The 21,954-nt window shown below is 40.8% G+C and overlaps 1 protein-coding gene across 3 annotated transcripts in view; it reads left to right on the top strand.

Moving 5' to 3' along the window:
* LOC124800121 (protein pellino-like) overlaps nt 1-21,716 on the top strand; it is a 165,057-nt gene extending 143,341 nt beyond the window's left edge. For all 3 annotated transcript variants that reach the window (XM_047262973.1, XM_047262971.1, XM_047262972.1), the window contains 2 exons: nt 3,826-3,941; nt 17,847-21,716. In XM_047262973.1, the coding sequence (XP_047118929.1) occupies nt 3,826-3,941; nt 17,847-17,964 (234 nt within the window). In that variant the 3' untranslated portion in view covers nt 17,965-21,716. The remainder of the gene's footprint in view (nt 1-3,825; nt 3,942-17,846) is intronic.
* The last annotated feature ends 238 nt before the right edge of the window (nt 21,717-21,954 follow it).

Here is a 21,954-nt window from a genome sequence, read left to right as displayed (position 1 = left end):
TCCGCAATTGGCAAACGATCCATTTTAACATGGGTAATGTACCACGACGCAAATACTGTCCACACTGGCAGAATGTTACGTGACACGACGTACTTACACGTTTGTGACTATTACAGTACCATCTATCACAAAGCGAAAAAAGTGGTCCAACTAAAACATTCATATTTCTTTATGTACTACACGAATATTTAATAAAAAATGGAGGTTCCTATTTAATAAATCGTAGTTGATATCCATTTGACCTATGGCAGCGCCATGTAGCGGGCCAACCATAGTGCCATCTCGTTTCCCCGTTCAAGCTAGACGAGTTTCGTTCTTTGTAGTTTTTCTTTTGATGCATATTTTGAGAGATATTTGATCAGTCACTGTCAGTGGACCACTGTGTGTGTGTGTGTGTGTGTGTGTGTGTGTGTGTGTGTGTGTACTGAAAGCGACCTGCAAGTGACTCAATGTCCTTTTCACCCCAAAAGTATTGTCATCGGCGGGCCAAGTGTTTGTGTGACTACATGAGCTGAAATGGCCAAATATGCATCTTCCCTGCTTAGCATTCTCGTTCAATCATTTCGTGAAAGGTTGTCAGAACAATCATTTGTTGTTTACAGATGTCACAACCCGCTCATAGAAATTTCCCAGAATATCATTCTGAGCAGTAAATGTGTTAAACAACATTTGAATCTTTTATTAGCCTGAAATACGTCTGCATGGTGTTGTAGTTACCCACAAATTTTTGAAAGTTCTTGAAGTGCGTTATGCAGCAATGCCAAATCTAAAACTAAGCATCAGTTATTGAAAATGACAGTCACAATCGCATTATTTATTTTACCCCCAACCGGTTTCAATCCACGATGGTGTCATCTTCAGGGCAATTTACACCATTTGGTCGCTCGCTGGAATCTTCACCCTGCATGTGCGCAGTTGGTAACTAGTTAGGCATAGTGACCATCCATGCACAGGCAGGGTGATGATGCGATTGTGACCGTCATTTTGAATAATTGGTTATAACTAAATTAATCACTTTTTGTCTCCATACAGCTATGTTGTCTAAAAATTTAAACCTAAGCATGTTGGTGTTAGTTTCCTGAGTATGCCTTCATACTTGGATCTGTCCGAAGCATGATCTATTCGGTCTTCTTTAGCTCCCACAAGATGGTCTGCAATGACCTAGTAGCTCTCACAAACTGCTGATACTGTACAACACCCTTCTTGTCTAACACACTTCCAATTTTCAATAGTTGAACACCAAGATCATCTGCAAAGTAGTGCAGTTCTCCATATGCCTTTGGGGAGGTGTGGTGAACATAAATTTTTTTCAATGAATGCTTTAAACTGATCGGTAGTTTTTGTTTTCTTTACTACATCACTTAAGCAAAGTTCAAGCCTATGGCCCGTGGCCAATGGCAAACAGTGACAGGCAGAAATTTGTCTTTATAAAGAGCCCCACTCCAGGTTTAAGGCCAGTCATCAGTGCAGCTGTATCATATGCCACAGAAATCAGTCTACTGTTTAAAAATCTTCAATCTAATTTGTAGCTTTCAAAACATTGAGCCACAGCATAAAAAAGACCAAGAGACTTCACACTTGAGAGTTCAGATAGGTCCATAATTAAATTTGAGGCATACTCCAAATATACAAGGCAGACTCTAATGTGTAAAATTTGAGTTTATTCGTCAATGGTTATCACAAACCTATTGTCCACTTTTACTATTGCCAGTAGAATATGTTTCCTTATTTCTGAACTGAAAAGATTATTTATATTCTTACTCGCCTTATTTGAATGTAGAATTCAGCCCGTATTTAATCCAGTGAGCTCTTTAACATCGATTTCTGATAAAAGGTTGTTGAAAGATTGCTCCCCTTTTGCAACCTTATAAGGCTGCGCGAAAGGTTCTCACTGTAAGTTCTTTCTTTTCTGATATGGTTTTCAAACATTCATTTTCCACTGTTTTTTTGTTGGAACTCGGCTAAAATTTACATCTGCTTCATGTGCAGCACTGTCTTTGTGATCAAAAATATTTTTCTCAGTGCTGTTTGTTGCTGGGTTTGAGTTTCCACAGAACTAGTGATACCACATCCAGTCCATTGCTTAGATATTTTCATACCAGCTTCTTTTTCAGTGTCCAGAGATAAAATTTTTGGTAAACCCTGTAACTCAATTTTTTGTAGTGTGCAATGAGCCAACTGTATTTTTGACAAAACTTGCTCTTCTATTCAAAAGTGCAATAGTATTGACACTGTTTAAAGGTTTCTTGACATCCTCAATACATGAAGATGAAGTGCTGCTGGATGAAGCAGGCAATGGTGACTCCATTTGAACCAGCGGGTATTTTTCAGTTTCTTCATCTAGATTCTGTTTTTTAGGTCTCTTACTGAAATAACTATTTTATTCATTGTAATCGACAAACGAAAACTTTGATTTTGGAATGTTACTTGAGAGAAGTGAGCAAGAACAACAGAACTGCGGCAGGCAGAGAAGTCATTTGACACACCAAACAGCTGAATTGAATAAACTTTGAGTGAAGGCATTATAGTGGAGCTGGTACAGAGTAGGGGACCAGACGGGGAGGAGGAGGAGGAGGAGGAGGAGGAGTCAGCTAGCCACAGCCATCTCCCACTTCCTGCCAGTGCAAGCATCTAGATAAAGTACAGTCTAGTCTCGTACCTAGTAGGCATAGTTTTACGTCACTTCAAATGCAGCACAACTTCTGTTGTATGAAATCTGAAAAATCTGCAGTTGTAGCCTATGTCTGTCCAAATGTTTATTAGAATATTGTGTAAAAATTTGAAGTAAATGAAACAACTACTTTGCCCCTTTTCTTGTATTCACCTGTACTAGCACCAATAAAAGTTGCCTATCCATCAATCTTAGCAACAACAGTACTAGTACATGTATTCCTCTGTCAGATGTATCAGAACAGTTTTCGCTTATAACTTCTGTTCGCCAACAGTATGGGGACTCTTCCTGAAATTGATGCATCCTAGAAAGTTTGTAACATCACAGAATCACACTTTGTGTACGTAAACTTACAGGTGCTGGTGCCTATAACTTTGATCCTCTGTAGCATTGTTGGACTATATTTCCGAATGTCGCATATATTGAGAAAGTTTGTGGCCTGTGTCCACCAGGACGTTTGAGTATTGTGCAAAAATCTGCAGTAAATTGGTCAAGAACTTTTCAAGATTTTTGGTAACTGCATTAAACCTTGACTATAGTACGATAGGTTAGTGAAATGTGTTTCTGCAAGGTGCTAGCCCCTTGGGAAGTCTGTCTTTGGAGCAGCCTGAATATCCATAAGTTAAGTATAGCTCGTGATGTAATCTTGTATAACTGCAAGTTTAACTTTACTGATAGTGGACAAACATTTTGATAACTAGAAGTTAAGAGACTGTGCTTTATCAGCTGATAGCATTTATAGTTTCCTTCAAAGAACAGATTGCTGTAACCAATGGGGAAAACATTTTGTGGGGAGGTAATCTGTGCACATTTTACAAAACTTTGTGAGTTTCACAGTAGAAAGGCTTCTTTTGCAGACAAGCCCTTTTTATCAGTTGGGTAACCAGAAGAAATGCTGCACATTACTCAGAAAAAAATGGCTGGCAGAGTGAAAGTGTTAGTAGCAGCAGCAGCAGCAGCAGCAGTAGTGAGCGGCTATTATAAACACCATACTTTGGAGCAGTATAAATAATGTAACTATAGAGGAAAAGACAAGACAGGAAGATAGTCTTAATTTTGGTTTTATGTTTTCAGTTACAGTGTTAATTATGACGACAATTTTGTGGATGTTATGTGTGTTAAAATTTAGAAATGCTATTGCACTTTCTTTGCAGTATGGGCCAACAGCAAGACTGTCCCTAGGCATTGAAGCAGCCTTTTATGTAGACAGAGGACCTTTGCAGTACGCCTTCAATCCTTGTGGGCACATAGCAAACAAGAAAACTGTTGAGTAAGTTCTTACATGTAGTCAACCTCTATTACTAACTTCTGCAGTTACTGTAAAGCAAGTTATATCACAAATAAGGTTTTTTTTTAAAACGGTCCGATAAGAATGCTCGCATGTTGCAGTAGCTATTTAAAACTGTATAACCTAATGGTCCCCATGAACCATGGACCTTGCCGTTGGTGGGGAGGTTTGCGTGCCTCAGCGGTACAGATAGCCGTACCGTAGGTGCAACCACAACGGAGGGGTATCTGTTGAGAGGCCAGACAAATGTGTGGTTCCTGAAGAGGGGCAGCAGCCTTTTCAGTAGTTGCAGGGGCAACAGTTTGGATGATTGACTGATCTGGCCTTGTAACACTAACAAAAACGGCCTTGCTGTGCTGGTACTGCGAATAGCTGAAAGCTATGGGAAACTACAGCCATAATTTTTCCCGAGGGAATGCAGCTTTACTGTATGGTTAAATGATGACGGCGTCCTCTTGGGTAAAATATTCTGGAGGTAAAATAGTCCCTCATTCGGATCTCCGGGCAGGGCTACTCGAGAGGACGTCGATATCAGGAGAAAGAAAACTGGTGTTCTACGGATCGGAGCGTGGAATGTCGGATCCCTTAATCGGGCAGGTAAGTTCGAAAATTTAAAAAGGGAAATGGATAGGTTAAAGTTAGATATAGTGGGAATTAGTGAAGTTGGGTGGCAGGAGGAACAAGACTTTTGGTCAGGTGAATACAGGGTTATAAATACAAAATCAAATAGGGGTAAAGCAGGAGTAGGTTTAATAATGAATAAAAAAATAGGAGTGCGAGTAATCTACTACAAACAGCATAGTGAACGCGTTATTGTGGCCAAGATAGAAACGAAGCCCACACCTACTACAGTAGTACAAGTTTATATGCCAACTAGCTCTGCAGATGATGAAGAAATTGAAGAAATGTATGATGAGATAAAAGAAAGTATTCAGATAGTGAAGGGAGATGAAAAGTTAATAGCCATGGGTGACTGGAACTCGATAGTAGGAAAAGGAAGAGAAGGAAACGTAGTAGGTGAATATGGAATGGGGCTAAGGAATGAGAGAGGAAGCTGCCTGGTAGAATTTTGCACCGAGCATAACTTAACTTTAGCTAACACTTGGTTCAAGAATTACAAAAGGAGGTTGTATACATGGAAGTAGCCTGGAGATACTGACAGGTTTCAGATAGATTACATAGTGGTAAGACAGAGATTCGAGAACCAGGTTTTAAATTGTAAGACTTTTCCAGGGGCAGATGCGGACTCTGGCCACAATCTATTGGTTATGAACTGTATATTAAAACTAAAGAAACTTTAAAAAGGTGGGAATTTGAGGAGATGGGACCTGGATAAACTGAAAGAACCAGAAGTTGTAGAGCGCTTCAGGGAGAGCATTAGGGAACAATTGAAAGAAATACAGTAAAAGAAGAATGGGTAGCTTTGAGAGATGAAATGGTGAAGGTAGCAGAGGATGAAGTAGGTAAAAAGACGAGGGCTAATAGAAATCCATGGGTAACAGAAGATATATTGAATTTAATTGATGAAAGGAGAAAATATAAAAATGCAGTAAATGAAGCAGGCAAAAAGGAATACAAATGTCTCAAAAATGAGATCGACAGGAAGTGAGCCTTGAGCAGCCGCTGGTGAAGTATCAATGCAGCAGCAGTGCAGTAGGGAGTCACATATTTAGCTTTCATATTTGTTTTGTAGTTTGATTCTTAATTTCTTTCCGGGTGTTTGTGCGCTTGCATATTTAATTAGATAAAATCCTTGCCTATTCTCGTATTTGAGAGGAGTTATATTGCTTATTGATAGCTGTAAAGTATAAATTCGCGTAGTTGTTAGTTGTTTGTTTTGGACAGCCAGTGCTTTCTGTTTATTTCGTAGAGTCAGTCAGCAGCAGATAGAGGCCAGTGCAGTTTCATCTGTGCTTGCAGAGTGACAGGTTTAATTCAAATTACTTTGTGTGCTTGCGTGGCGAAGTTTTTCGGATCTTTGCGTATTTTCGAATTAGAAAGAGGTAGTATCAAATTTTAATAACGGTAGAGTGTAACATCACGTGGGCGGTTGTCATTTGTACTAAGACAGGGGTAGGATCGCAGTGTATAGTATAGTGGCGTAGTCATGGTCATTTGATTGCTTGGTTCGTAAGTAATTGTTCATATATCTCAGCTCAATCTGGTGCTGGTGACGCAACTGTGCAGTCGCATATTGCTGTTTTATTTGTTGCAACTGAATACGTCCAGATATTAGTAGTAGGGTGGATAGGGTGTGTGCGTGCTGTGTGCGGGTGCAGGAGGAACTGGCTGCGATTCGCGAGCAGCTGAGCATGCTGTTGGCCACGGTCAGCCGCCTTCAGGCTGATGCCTCGAGGTGCAGCGATGGCGGAGGGTCTGGCGCGTCGCTTGAGGCACCCCAGGTGTCGCTTTGCTGCGTCCACTGACTCAGCCGCCGAGGCAGCTTCTAGTGTATCCGTCACGTTGGGGCCGCCCTCACCTAAGGGTGAGTGGCGGACTGCAACGCATTCGCGTTGCTCGAGGCGGAGGGTCAATGTGGAGGCTGGCTGGCTGGCCTCGCCCGTTCATCCTGTCAGTGGGCAGGTGGCTGCTCCTTCAGCAGGGCTCGAGCAGGCACACGGGGGCAAAGGCTTGCTGGTTATTGGGAGCTCCAACGGTAGGCGGGTGATGGAGCCCCTTAGGGAAATAGTGTACAGGGCTGGAAAGAATGCCACCGTGCACTCGGTTTGTCTGCCGGGAGGGCCTCATCCAAGATGTGGAGGCGGCTTTGCCTGCGGCTATCGAGCATACGGGGTGCAGGCGTCTGCAAGTAGTTGCTCACGTCGGCACCAATGATGCCTGTCGCTTGGGTTCTGAGGCAATCCTCAGTTCGTTCAGGCAGCTGGCGGATTTGGTGAAGACCGCTGGCCTCGCACGTGGGGTGCAAGCAGAGCTCTGTATTTGCAGCATCGTTCCCAGAGTGGATCGGGGTCCTTTGGTTTGGAGCAGAGTGGAGGGTCTCAACCAGAGGCTTCGTCGACTCTGTGAGGGTCTTGGCTGCAGATTTCTACACTTGCGCTATTGGGTGGGGAATTGTAGGACGCCCCTAGATAGGTCAGGGGTGCACTACACAAAGGAAGGGGCTACTCGGGCAGCAGAGTACTTGTGGCGTGCACATGAGGGTTTTTTAGGCTAGGCAGTAGTGCGAGGTGTCCTGATGAACACTCACCAGTCGACGTGTAGGCAGGGAAATCAGGACACGCTCAGTGTAAAGACACTTCAGCTATCAATATATTAGCAGTAAATTTTCAGTGTGTTCGGAATAAAGTTCCTGAATTTACTGCCCTCCAGGAAGCGTGTGGCGCACAAATTATTCTCGGGACAGAGACCTGGCTGAACCCCGAGATAGGAAGTTCTGAAATATTTAGTGAGGGTTGGAACGTGTATCGGAAAGACAGATTAGACACCGTAGGAGGTCGCGTCTTCATTGCAGTTGACAAAAATATTGTCTACTGAGGTCAAAGTAGAGTGTGATTGTGAAGTTATATGGACACGTTTAACAGGGCTAGGTGAAATAAAGTTAATTGTTGGGTGTTATTACCAGCCACCATGTTCCACAGTGACAGTTCTAGAATCATTCAAAGGGAGTCTACACTCTGTATCGCAGAAGTACCCGGATCATGCTATATTAGTTGGAGGCAGTAGCCACGAACAGACCAGACCTCATCGACGGTGTCAGTGTTGAGACAGGGATTAGTAATCATGATGTTGTCATTACGACTATGGTTACGAAAGTTAAAAAGTCTGTCAAGAAGGCTAGGAGAGTATTCTTACTAGAAAGAGCAGATAAGCAGTTGTTAGCATCCCACTTAGTAAATGAATCGACTTCATTTACTTCCGGTACGATGGACGTGGAAGAATTATGGGCAAATTTTAAACACATTGTAAATTACGCATTGGACAAGTATGTGCTGAAAAAGTGGGTTACGGACGGAAAAGACCCGCCGTGGTTTAACAGCGCAATTTGGAGAATGCGCAGGAAGCCAAGACAGTTGCACTCGCGGTACAAAAAAGATTGGGAGAATGAGGACAGGCGAAAGTTAGTAGAGATTCGTGCTGCTGTAAAAAGAGCGATGCACAAAGTATACAACCACTACCACCGTCATACCTTAGCAAAAGATCTTGCTGAAAACCCAAGGAAATTCTGGTCTTATGTAAAATCTGTAAGCGGGTGGAAGGCTTCCGTCCAGTCACTCGCTGATCATTCTGGCCTGGCAACAGAAGACAGCAAAACGAAAGCTGAAATTTTAAATTTGGCATTTGAGAAATCTTTCACGCAGGAGGATTGTACAAACATACCGCCGTTCAAGTCTAGTACAGATTCCCGTATGGAGGACATAGTAATAGACATCCCTGGGGTTGTGAAGCAGCTGAATGGGTTGAAAATAAATAAATGACAAGTTCCTGATGGGATTCCAATTTGGTTTAACAGAGAGTACTCTACTGCACTGGCTCCTTAGTTAGCTTGCATTTATCGCGAATCTCTTGCCCAACATAAAGTCCCGAGTGACTGGAAAACAGTGCAGGTGACACCTGTATATAGGAGGGGTAGAAGGACGGATCCTCAAAATTACAGACCAATATCCTTAACATCAGTTTGTTGCAGGATTTTCGAACATATTCTCAGTTAGAATATAATGAATTTCCTTGAGACAGAGAAGTTGCTGTCTATGCATCAGCGCGACTTTATAAAGCATCGCTCCTGCGAAACGCAACTCGCCCATTTTTCACATGATATCTTGCGAACCATGGATGAAGGGTATCAGACGGATGCCATATTCCTTGACTTCTGGAAAGCGTTTGACTTGGTGCCCCACTGCAGACTCCTAACTAAGGTACGAGCGTATGGAATTGGTTCCCAAATATGTTAGTGGCTCAAAGACTTCTTAAGTAATAGAACCCAGTATGTTGTCCCCAATGGTGAGTGTTTATCGGAGGTGAGGGTATCATCTGAAGTGCCCCAGGGAAGTGTGGTACGTCCGCTGTTGTTTGCTATCTACATAAATGATCTTTTGGATAGGGTGGATAACAATGTGTGGCTGTTTGCTGATGATGCTGTGGTGTACGGGAAGGTGTCATCGTTGAGTGACGTAGGATGATACAAGATGACTTGGACAGGATTTGTGATTGGTGTAAAGAATGGCAGCTAATATAGATAAATGTAAATTAATGCAGATGAATAGGAAAAAGAATCCCGTATGTTGGAATACTCCATTAGTAGTGTAGCGCTTGACACAGTCACGTCGATTAAATATTTCGGCGTAACATTGCAGAGCGATACGAAGTGGGATAAGCATGTAATGACAGTTGTGGGGAAGGCGGATAGTCGTCTTCGGTTCATTGGTAGAATTTTGGGAAGATGTGGTTCATCTGTAAAGGGGACCGCTTATAAAACACTAATATGACCTATTCTTGAGTACTGCCCGAGCGTTTGGGATCCCTATCAGGTCGGATTGAGGGAGGACATAGATGCAATTCAGAGGCAGGCTGGTAGATTTGTTACTGGTAGGTTTGATCATCACGTGAGTGTTACGGAAATGCTTCAGGAACTCGGGTGGGAGTCTCTGGAGGAAAGGAGGCATTCTGTTCGTGAATCGCTACTGAGGAAATTTAGAGAACCAGCACTTGAGGCTGACTGCAGTACAATTTTACTGCCGCCAACTTATATTTCGCGGAAAGACCACAAAGATAAGAGAGATTAAGGCTCATACAGAGGCATATAGGCAACCATTTTTCCCTCATTCTGTTTGGGAGTGGAACAGGGAGAGAAGATGCTAGTTGTGGTACAAGGTACCCTCCGCCACGCACCGTAGGGTGGATTGCGGAGTATGTACGTAGATGTAGAAGTGCAAAATGGCTAAGCAGGATTGGCTAGAGGACAAATGTAAGGATGTAGAGGTGCATATCACTAGGGGTAAGATAGATACTGCCTACAGGAAAATTAGAGAGACCTTTGGAGAAAAGAGAACCACTTGCATGAATATCAAGATATTTTTTAACCAACAAACCAATAAAGCATTTAAATTGTACATTGACTCCTCCTTCGAAACCTGGTGCGAGTTTTTGCATTTGACAATCCAAGTGAAGGAGTGAGAGAGCGTATTAAAAAGTTTGCAGATAGTATATGCATCTTAAATAATTCATTAAAACATTAATCAATTGTTAAGTTTAAGTTGTTTGTGAACAGTCAGCTTGCGGCTTCACACACATTCGGGTGAATAAGAACTGTAAAGAAGCAAGGATATTTCACATCAACACAGAACATCATATTCACAATTCATGGACCTGTACCCAGTAATAAGGATATCTTAACCAATTATTGAATGTAATGCATATTAAGCTACAATTGTGAAATATGTGGAATGTTATTAGTTTTGAAAATAGTCTTTTTGTGTGTGTGTGTGTGTGTGTGTGTGTGTGTGTGTGTGTGTGTGTGTGTGTGTGTGTGTGTGCGCGCATAGCAAACTACAGTGGTATAATACTTTGCTAAAAGTCTGGTATTTTGTGTAAAATATCTATTTCTTTCCCTTGCTTTTAAGCATGAATTGTGAAGTTGATTTAAATTCTTTTAAGACTTGTAAGATTTCATCACTGATGTAGATGGTTCCAAGCTGCTAATACTTCCAACATTCATAGTAATATGTGCCCAAAGTGTCACCCTTGATTTTAACTTTTGAGTACCTTGTTGTATTTAGACTAACAGTGATTGCATTATGGATTGGTGAATCAAGATTCTCAACGTGTGGCTCGTCAGCATGTCAGAACTATACAGTCACAAGCTTTGGGCATACTTGACCACCATTGGAGCGCATGGTAGCGTGTATTAGTATATTAAGGTAAAGGATATGTGGAAAAATCGGGTCTACTGCCGGATGTTTGTGTCGCTCTGGCACAATATTTCGGCCACGTAACTCGTTGCCTTCTTCAGGTGCTGCCTGAGACTGCCGTGTTGGAGGATCTTGTCCAGTATTTATGCCCAGAGGGCACTGGGTGCTCTCTTTGCCGTCCGTGCCCACCTGGCGCTGCTTGTAATGTGTTGTCTCTTCCCCGGTGTTTTCTCGGACGTCCGCACCCGACTTGGGCGCCATCTGTCGCAGCTCTCTGAGGCCTGTCCTGTGTCGGGCGTTCCGTTCGCGGTCCGCGCCCGCCAGTTGCTGCTCCTGAGGTTTTGTGCCAGAGCGACACAAACATCCGGCAGTAGACCCAATTTTTCCACATGTCTAGATCTCGCCGGGAAAGCCTGAAGAGTTACAACAAGATAAAGGATCTTCATTTAACCGTCTGAATCCCTAAATGATACAAATGCTGACAGTTAAGGCTAAATAGTCAGTCTAGAACAATCTTTCTGACACATTCTATATCCTATTGTATGTGTAATGGTCATGCACAACACTCTCTGTAGATTTTTTCATCGTATGATCAAAATGGAACTTACGATCTCAATTTTTGTGCTACTAGGGGGGTGGACATACCAATGGTAATGATTGGCCTTAAATACTTAAACCAGCAGGAAGTTAGTTTTGTATTCACGTGTTTACTAAGGCCACTTCTTTGAGAAACACTGTTTTTTAAAGCCAGCAGTGATACTTCAACAAATTGTCGCCATTTTACGTCTGAAGGATCAGGAGGGAATTGGAAGTGCTTTGAATTCTTGTCTGAAATTTTGAAAATGCACGTTTCATTGTAACACAGCTAAAAGAACTTTAATGTATGTGGAGACTGTTGTCATAATTTCTCCAATAGAAGGCACCTTAGAAATGTCCCTGAGGCTGAGCTATATTCCACTGTCAGGTTGAGTTGTGAAATTGCTCAAAGATAAGGTTGATGCTTGAGCTATAAAATTAACAGGAATTGTGTAATTTACTGAGAAACTTAAAACACCACTAAAAGCACTAAGGAACCCACTGCTTACTCCCTGCACAGTTTCAAATGTCAAAATGTTGACAATTCATTAATCCGTTACAAAAGAGTTGCCATTTGAGATAGACATGCTACATGAGTCAGTCACGTGTGTGTTAGTCTCTTGAGTATTGATCTTATTTGAGGCAGAGACTGTCTGCTCTTCATTTAGAAGCAAAAGATCCTGGAAGTAAAGGATACTACATTTCTGTTGGTTGCTGATCTGAAGGGAGGAGAAGAGAGGAAGCATTATCACCATTCCACATCATTTTTAAGACCAGTATGACAGTGTGCAACTGAGTGAACTGAACTGTGTCACTCTGTAATAACTAAAGGCTCGATCCTGATGTGAACTTTCAGGAGCTGCAGTTCAAGCAGTGAGAGCTGAAGCCTGTTGCATAATTAGTGAGAGTGAAGAGGAGTCATGAAGTTAATTCTTGAATTTTGCAAACTGTTCCACCATAACTGTAAAAGTTTGATTAACCGAGGATACTTCAGACACACAAATGCACAATAACTGCTGTTCTGGAATCACCATAACTACCAAAGATATAGTCCAGAAAGTGGAATAGTGTGTTGCAATGCCACTCATTACTGTATGGAGTCTCTTCCAGTGTGTGTCAGGTAAACCTACTCTGGTTAATCTACGGCTGATCTTGGATTCAGAGATGATGTGGCTCAAATCCATATCTGGATATCCTGTTTAAAATTACTCATGCTCAATCCCTAATGATCTTACCTTCCTATAGGCCAGGCCTGTCCATGAGGTGCCTAGGAGAATGCAAGTGGCCAATGCAAATAGTTCGCTGTCTTCAGAGGAATGACCATGTACCAGGTTCACCAAAGCCTTAGATGCAAGCATATACACTTAAGACGCAGTGCTTAAAGTGAAGAATAGTTCGTTCTAGACCTGCATTGTGACATGCAGCTGTATGATAAGTTTCATAATAAAATAAATCTCATAGACTTGTGTAAAAGCTTTCCCCTTCATAAATTTCCTGGATGTGGCAAATTTGTAGCTACAGTTATGTTGATATTTGGACCTACATACTAGTACAAGAAACTTTTTTCCACCATTAAGAGAATAAAATCTGCACACATAAGCTGGCTGACTGCCTTCAACTTATAAGGTTGTCTTCATATTAGCTGTGCTCAGAAAGTGGTACCAACATTGAACCTTTAATGAAAAGCAAAGTAAGTTGTTATCATTGGCATACATTGTTTTTATGTTTAACATGTGAATAAAACAGTCACAAAATAAGAGTTGGTGTCAATTTAAACTTCACCCAAAAACATTGTTTGTCATAAGGCAGCATCAGTTGTGAGAAAAATCATGTTTTGTACCTAGCAGCCCCACATTCTTAATTTGAAATCTCTGGAGCATTAACATTTGTGGCCATACAATAGACTTGGTGAAAGCAGTTTCTCATTGCAGAGCTAACTTGTTCAGATTCCTCCCTCCCGTCCCCTTACCCCTTCATTAGTCGCTGAGAGGCGGCCAGTTGCTCATGGCGATGGCGTGAGCGTATACTGATGTCTCTTCTTTTTCCTAGCTTCTTGATCCCGGCTTCGTGAGATATGTTTTGAAGAGTCATGATAAAAGTTTAGTAGTGGTGTGGGTGAATTCATTTCCGACTAATAATCTGTACAGTTAATGTGAAATAATTTCACCTGGTACAGTTTATCCTAGGATTATAAGCTGATCGCTCTGTTTTAATGAAGTAATACCCGTTCAGTTATATTGGCATTTATTACTGGTTGTGATGTGAAGTGCTGCTTGGCAGTGTTGGTGAGTATTTAAAAATCTACTTGCAATTAATGTTTATCACTAAGAATAGTGTTCGTCAGTGAAATGCGATACCAATTAAGTTACACAACAATTGGTAATTTAATAAAATTCTTCAGGGTATCAGACCGCATCGTCATAATTTTAAAATGCGCCAACGTTTCGGCCAGCGTTGCAGCTAGCCTTCATCAGGGCCTTACGTTAACTGCTAAATGAACACACCTGGATTCCTTAAATAGCTGCACGAGAAAACCGTGTCGTTACTTGATTCGCCGACCTACTACCTAGCGAAAGAACTGGCACCTAGGCTCCGACACCTAGTGCATCAAACCGAGTCCTACGTTAAGGATTCCACTCACTTCGTGTCTCTCCTAAAGGAAATGCGTGTTACGGACCACGATCTGATGGTTAGCTTCGACGTCAAATCCCTATTCACGAATGTCCCAGTGTCAGATACTGTGAACATCCTAGAAGAACGCGTGGCACCTGATGTATGTGAGCTTGTGCGCCACTGTCTGACTACCACCTATTTCAGGTGGAGAGGTCAATTTTATGAACAAACTGACGGTGTAGCTATGGGCTCACCCCTATCGCCTATCGCAGCAGAAATTTTCATGGAGGCATTTGAGGAAACAGCCCTCCAGTCCGCACCATTACGTCCAAATTGTTGGCTTCGCTATGTCGATGATACTTTCGTCATCTGGCCCCACGGAGAAGAGGAGTTACAGAACTTCCACAAGCACCTTAACCAACAGCATAGAAAAATCCAGTTTACAATGGAAACAGAGAAGAATGGGGTGCTGCCTTTTCTCGACGTGGAAGTTTATCGAAAGCCTAATGGTAAACTTGGCCACAAAGTGTACAGGAAACCAACCAATACGGACAGGTACCTTCACGCCTCCTCCCACCATCACCCCACGCAGAAGAAGTCCGCCCTGCACACGCTAACGAAGAGAGCGTACAGGATAAGCGACGAAGAACATCTGAAGACAGAACTTGAACACCTCAGGTCCATCTTCGGAACTAATGGCTATGGGAAGCAGATGATAGACAGCACCATGTCGACAAGGGAGAAGACTAATAGGGAAGAGGAGAAGGAGGCACAGACCATTGCTGTGTTACCATACGTACAAGGGGTCACCGAACGTATTGGCAAAATACTACGAAAAGCCGACATCAGACCAATTTTCCGAAGCAGAAACAAAATATCAGACATGCTCGGTTCTACCAAGGATGCAGTTGACAAACTACACACAGCTGGCGTGTATGAAATTGGTTGTGCGTGTGGATTAGTTTACATAGGTGAGACGGGACGTCCGATCAGCACTAGGCTCTCGGAACATGAAAGATATATCCGCCTGAAACAACACACTAAGTCAGCAGTGGCGGAACACCGAGACGAGTGCGGGAAACCAATATTTTTTCAAGAAGCCCGCGTTCTGGCGAAACAGCCTCTCACTTTCAAAAGAAAGATTAGAGAGGCGATAGAAATAGCCAAAAGACCCGCCAACATGAATAGAGAGGACGGGTACAAGCTTCCGAGGTCTTGGCTGCCTGCAATAGCAGGGCTACGGAGCGGCGGCAGAGCCGAGGCGGCCCATGCGGACACGCGGAGAGCCACAGTAGTGGTCGCGAGCACACAAAGCAATGGCACGCCGCAGCCGGCTTCTGGACAGCATGGAAACAGTGTGACGTCACAGCCATCACCTGTTCGCTATTCGTCCGTCTCCTCCAATGGGGTGGATTAATATAAAGACCAATAGAAAACAGCTATTTCAGCCAATAACAGATAATAAAGGAAACACCAATAAAGCATACCTTTCACCCCTCCTCCTCCTCCTAGTACAGCCAATCAAGTAACGACACGGTTTTCTCGTGCAGCTATTTAAGGAATCCAGGTGTGTTCATTTAGCAGTTAACGTAAGGCCCTGATGAAGGCTAGCTGCAACGCTGGCCGAAACGTTGGCGCATTTTAAAATTATGACGATGCGGTCTGATACCCTGAAGAATTTTATTGAAGAAGACAACGGCCGCGGAAGCCTACGCTTACAAATTGGTAATTTAACTTTTGAAACTGCTGGTTTATTGGCATTTCTGGAAAAGAACACTTTTATACTCCCATTCAAACAGCATATTCCGTGTAACAGTTTGTATGTGTAATGGGACTTATTACGCCATAAATTGTTCTATGAATTAATTGATTTGCGTTACAGTGTTGCTAAGCAACATGATCAACAAGGTGATATGTGTCCTAATTAAAACTTAACCTCAATATTTTGAATAAATTTTTTGTTCGTTTTTGTCAAAAATCAGTATTTGTCTCAAAAAGTGATTTCAAACTTTGTGCAACAAGTCCAAGCATGTTTGCAATATGCGATTTAATGGAAGCTCCATCATTCGCTAGCGTGTAACGTGTTTCACATCGAGCGCGCAGGTTTCAGTTTTCCCTGATGGGCTAAACGACTTTTTGTAATAAGTTGATGTGTCTATCACACGTTAAGTCTAAATGAAAATGGATTTCTCTCTATTTGGCTCAAAACCATTAAATGAAATTCACCACACAGGTCAGCGAACTGTACACGCATGCTTTTAGTACTCTTAAGTGGTAACGTGTCTAAGAGTAAAAGTCACACATAAATTCACACTTTTTACCTGCATACAAAAATCAAAAAACCTTTATATTTTATATTAAACAGATAAATTATGGCATGCAATTACTAACTAAACATTTCCTATTCTAAATAAACTTCAAGAACTTGTGTTTCATAATCAATAAAATTTTATCCCATGAAAGAAACTGTTAGTCTGCTAAAACGGATTCAGATTACTGTCAACTCATGTCTGGACGATGACATCACGAATTGATACTTGCTTGGAATCGACGAAATACCTGTATTGAAAAAACTATCAGTTGAGTAATTTACGGACTTTTATGACAAATTTGGTACCCCTTGTATTGCTACAAGCACATGCCAGCTCATAGGAGCAGATCGGTGAATGGGCTGCTGCAGCCTGTGAACGTACCTTAGTTTGCAGGAACCTTCTGTTACCATTCCTGTACTGTTACCATCCACAGTACAGTGGTCAGTATTTGTGGTTAAGTTACCTGGTTCTGTTCTCAGTATCAAAACATTATCACATTAGCTACAGCTGACTGATCAGAGACTAGAAAAATGGAGTGGAAAATAAGGTTTGAACATACCTTGTGAGATAACTGCTTCTGTGTTGTTTTTAATCGTGATTGTTACTTTTGTAATTGGCTTGACCTAAAACAGTGGTGTAGCACAGTAAATTTAGTGAGGTTCATGTGTCTCATATTCAGTTACAAAATTATCATGCTCTTATGAAAAATGTACTTTTAAGACTCTCAACTTTCAAAAGTGAAAGATCTCTGTAGCAAATAGATCACAGGTACTACAGCTCTGTAATGCTTTGGTTTAGTTGTGGTTAGACCCTTGAGGCTAAAGAGAAAAGTCCTCTAACTAGTTCTGAGGTACAAGCTGATGACTTGTTTTGAAATATATATCCTTTGTGTGTAATCAGTGCTGTGTCATCTATGTCAAGGTGCTCTTCATAGATAGCACAGTAGATTAGCTTGTATACTTTGTAGCCTAATGTGACAAGCACAAGTGTAGAAAAGTTTTGAAAAAGTCCAGTGTACAAATAGCATGAGGCAATGCTTTGTAGTTGGTGTTATATATTGTTTTGTGGTGATTGAATTTGTGCTCGGTCTGCTGTAGCCAGACACACACAATTGTACAATTGCAGCACTGTACACATGTATACTAAAAGAGAAATGGGCAGGCAAAAGCTATATATAGACAAGTGAAAATTTTTAATTCGTTGCTCTAAAATGTTCTTTCATGCTTAGAGTACTTTCTTCGTGGTTAGAGGTCAACCATGGTTTGGTCGTTACAGATTGCTATTCATTTTGCTAATTGAATGTGTCGTAAACTGAAGTGTACATTTCACTAATAGTGATGTGTGCATGTTATGGCTGTAGTATGTCTAAGTGGCAGTATGATTGATGTGCACGTGAGAATGTGTTGATTGTAGAACATTGACTGAGGCTGTAATAAAATATTTGACTCAAAGTGGAATTTCTACTGCTAAGCAATTTATAATTTGACAACTCATTTGTTTTGCTTTTTGCTATGTTTTAGGTACTGGTCCAGCATAAAATTACCAAATAGGAAAAGTAGTTTTGAGGCAAAGTGCCCTTTCTGTGAGGCTACGTTAGCAAAGCCTGTGGGTTATGTGCAGTTGAAGCAGATGACCTGAGCATATGACTAAAGGCTGGAGCATATGCAGCTTGCTTCTAAGTTTTGTAATGTCCCATAAGTATGATGTAAGCTAATGGTGGTACTTGCCTCTGGCAAGTGACAGTGTTTCCATGCTATGTTTGGAGAATCAGCTTCTGAGAAGTTCAATACCAACCAGTTAATATATTCAAGCTAATATTGGTTCTTGTCTGTGACAAGCGAAAACTGATACACGTTACTTTAAGAGACTTGGATGTACGTATGGGTGGGGACTGGAAAAATTCGATTTATTTTACGGACAATTTCGGTTCTACTTTTTGCCATTTTCAATGTTATTTCCTCAATACGTATTTTTCATAGTTCATCTTGATTTTTGTCTTATTTAATTGTTTCCAGTACTGCGTTTAAAATCAAAATACACCTCTCAGTTACATTATATTTGTTAGATATTGAACATCAAATTTTTTCAGTTTTTGGACAGAAAAAGAAATTTTCCCAACAAATATTAGAGTTGAGATTGAAAGTGTACATTTCGACTACATTGTATTTATTACATTTAAAGATCAAATTTATTACATCATTGTACAGAAAGGTAAACATTTATATTACACCAATTGATATCTGCAAAGAAAAGTTAACATTAACTGTACACCAAGGATGGTTTTTCATATGAAATCATTGCCATTAGTTCCAAGTTCTCTTCTGAGATATTGTGCTACCAGTCTGTTTGTACTTCATTATCTTGTGGAAATAACTGCTCCAAATCTCTGTTTAATCATGGAATCCCAATTGCCTTCAGTGCAACTGCAGCAAATTGTGGGTTTTAAGAGTAGTTCCCTGCAGACATTTGACAATGTTCACAGCTCCTGCTGAAAGCTGCTGTTCAGCTTGATCCTGAAGAGATTTGCACCCTTTTAGAATTTCTATATTGCTAAGAGCTGCTATGCCAGGTGTGCATGAGAGACTGTTTGCATGTCAGCATTAGTATAGTTCATGATTACTGTCCTAAGATTGAAACACAATCCTAGGACCGAAAACAGACACCACATTCATGGATCTGTAACTGCAAGCATCATCAGCTTTGTAGATACAATCTGGTGCATTTAAATGTTTCTCTCATTTCTGCCTGAAGAATATACCTCTTCACCTTTTACACAAGTTTGCTGGTGTACTGACAAAAAATTTCGCGTGCACAATAGCAAAGCTATTTTACAGCTGTGTTAACATGAGTGTAATTCATTTGAGGCAGGATAATTTGAAGACTTTATTCATCATATCCTTTGCATGTACCTTAATGAACATGGCCTCCAATTGAACTTAAATCCTCACTAGAAAGTTAATTACCCTAATCAGTTCCTAAAAGCACTCCATCTTCAGGCCACGAGTGGCCTACCGGGACCATCCGTCTGCCGTGTCATCCTCAGTGGAGGATGCGGATAGGAGGGGCATGTGGTCAGCACAGCATTGGATAATTCCAGCATATCATCACTGCGGAAGAATTCCACCATGTCTTCAAAATATACTGCCACACAAGTGGCTATGGGAAGCAAAGAGTTTCAGCTTGTAAACACTGGAAGAGGAAATGCCTTTGGATACCTCTTCTCCTCCCTTAAAAACTGTAGATGTAAATGTTTTCTCTTCCTGGTATTTGAGAATGTGCTCTTTAAGTTAAATATAACTAAGTTCAGTTTCAAAAGTTCCTTGGAAAACCATCTGCCAACAGATTCAACTTGTGTGCCCAAAACTGAAAATTATGCAAATGGTCTCCTATAATTGTTTTTCAATGAATTGACGTTTTTTTTTTTTTTTTTTGTTTTTTATACATAGCATTGTCACTTACGATAGGTTTATCATCATCATATTGAATATTATAGTCTTGCAAAACATCCACTATTGCATGAGCACACAGTGTAAAAGTTCGATGTTCAAGAACTTACTCACTTGCCATAAAAGGTTTTGTTCATTCCCTGTATCAACAGTCTTCACTGTCACAGCAAAAAATGATAACCGCTTTTTTCAGTGGTCTTTTCTGCTAAAACTAAAACATCCTCATCAGCTAGTTCTTGCATTATCCCATTTTTTGGTTGTTTTTGTATTGAAGGTACCACAGTTTGCCTCGTTCTCTTGATATGAGGAAAGTCATTAGCACCATATTCAAACAAACCCCACTGTTAGCATTCAATTTAAAAATATCTCAATTGAATCTGTGCTAACAAAATTTGTACTTCTTGAAATGTACAATGGCAAGCTGAAAAATACAATTTGATTATTTTGCTGTGAACTAACAGTAACCATAGCTTATCTTCGATGATGAATTCGTTAATTTTCTGCCGAAAATCTACATTTTCCAGTTTGTCCTTTGAACCAGATATTTTCAGTGGTTTTTCTTTTTATTGATGACTTCAAAGCTGCTGCTATTGAAGCTGGCTGCTTACATACACACTGGAATTGTTGAGTCTATTCCCTTTGTGCTTCTCACTTTGCATGTATTTTAATACAGTATCTTTTCTGTCCCATGATATTCTGCTATTGAAATATTTAAAGAATACGTAGATTTATCAGGAGCATATAGACCATCGGCTTCGAACTTCCGTGCTCATACGTTGGGAGTAACTGCATGCTTTGGCATTTTTTACAACCTCGAAAACTATTTCTTTGAAGTAGATCAAAATAAGCAGTGAGAAAGCCCAAGAATATTTGGACACTACTGTACTGTTGGACAAACATGTGAAACATAACAGCTATCCTGAGAAGCCAAAGATCTTGCAGCAAGATGAATTTTGACCAACAAAGAAATTCTTCAAACTGCTTTTGATGGCGATGTCTGCACAGTCCAGTCACTATGAAATAAAATAATTTTTGTTGGTTGTTAATTTCGAATTTTTCCTGTCCCTAAATATGGGTTATGTGACCAGAATTGAATATTTTTTAAAAGTATTATGAAAGTACAATATGTTAACCAATAATATACTAATCTCTCTCTCTCTCTCTCTCTCTCTCTCTCTCTCTCTCTCTCTCTCTCTCTGTGTGTGTGTGTGTGTGTGTGTGTGTGTGTGTGTGTGTGTGTGTGTGTGGATTTTGTGTTATTAGCATATGCTCCCATTAGAGAAAAGCACGAGATGGGGAACCACCAGAAAGGACATCTAGAAGTGATCTTTGATAAGGCTTCAATTTTACCCTGCAGGAAAACAGTAACTATGGGTTCAGAATGGTGGAGAATAGCTTATAAAACTATAAAAAAATTTAACTAAACAATCTCACCCATCCTAACAAATCCTGTTGCTGTTCTAAACCAACAGGAATAAAAATGTTTGTGAAAGAGGTCTGCTGGAGGGGCCCCATTGTTTACATCCAGTGAATATCATTAGTAAGCAGCTTACTTTGGTCTAGGAAGTAACTTCACTCATGTAGCAAGTTATTTCTAGAATTACTATTTAAATATTATTCTGTGTTGTCTTGAAAATCAGAGCATGCAAATGTTAAAGGAGACTGGAATGCCATTTGAGAGAAAAATTACGCAGTAATCATATAGGAATAATAGTTATCAAAGTTTCAGTTTCTGGCTTATTATTTGTTGAAGGTGTGAGCACTGCAGCTTCAAAAGTTCCTCTCATCAAGTGCAAAGATAATGTGTAGCATAAAATATTCTTTCAGCATCTTCCAGACGAACTATATTGCTGGGAGGCTAATACTGTGATTTATGTTTGTAATCTATATTTGTTAATTTACCCTGTCTTCAAAGAGTCAATAAATTTTTCATTTTTATAGGAATTTGTGTGTTAATTTTTTGTTCTCACTGTACCCAACACAAAAATGACCTAGTCTTCATTATAATGTTAATTAGCTTTTACAAGATGAGTTTCAAGGTTATCAGTACGTCAATTATCTTATGGTGAAGAGTTCTCGGGCTTCCAGCTGGGTGGCAATTTCTTCAGACTGCGACGTTTCGGCAAGTGACATACTCATCATCTTCTGGCATAGATGATGAGTGTGTCTCTCGTCGAAACGT

Source organism: Schistocerca piceifrons, chromosome 1 (assembly GCF_021461385.2).
Source record: "Schistocerca piceifrons isolate TAMUIC-IGC-003096 chromosome 1, iqSchPice1.1, whole genome shotgun sequence".
NCBI classification, from domain to species: Eukaryota; Metazoa; Arthropoda; class Insecta; order Orthoptera; family Acrididae; genus Schistocerca; species Schistocerca piceifrons.
This window is presented reverse-complemented; position numbering and strand designations above follow the sequence as displayed.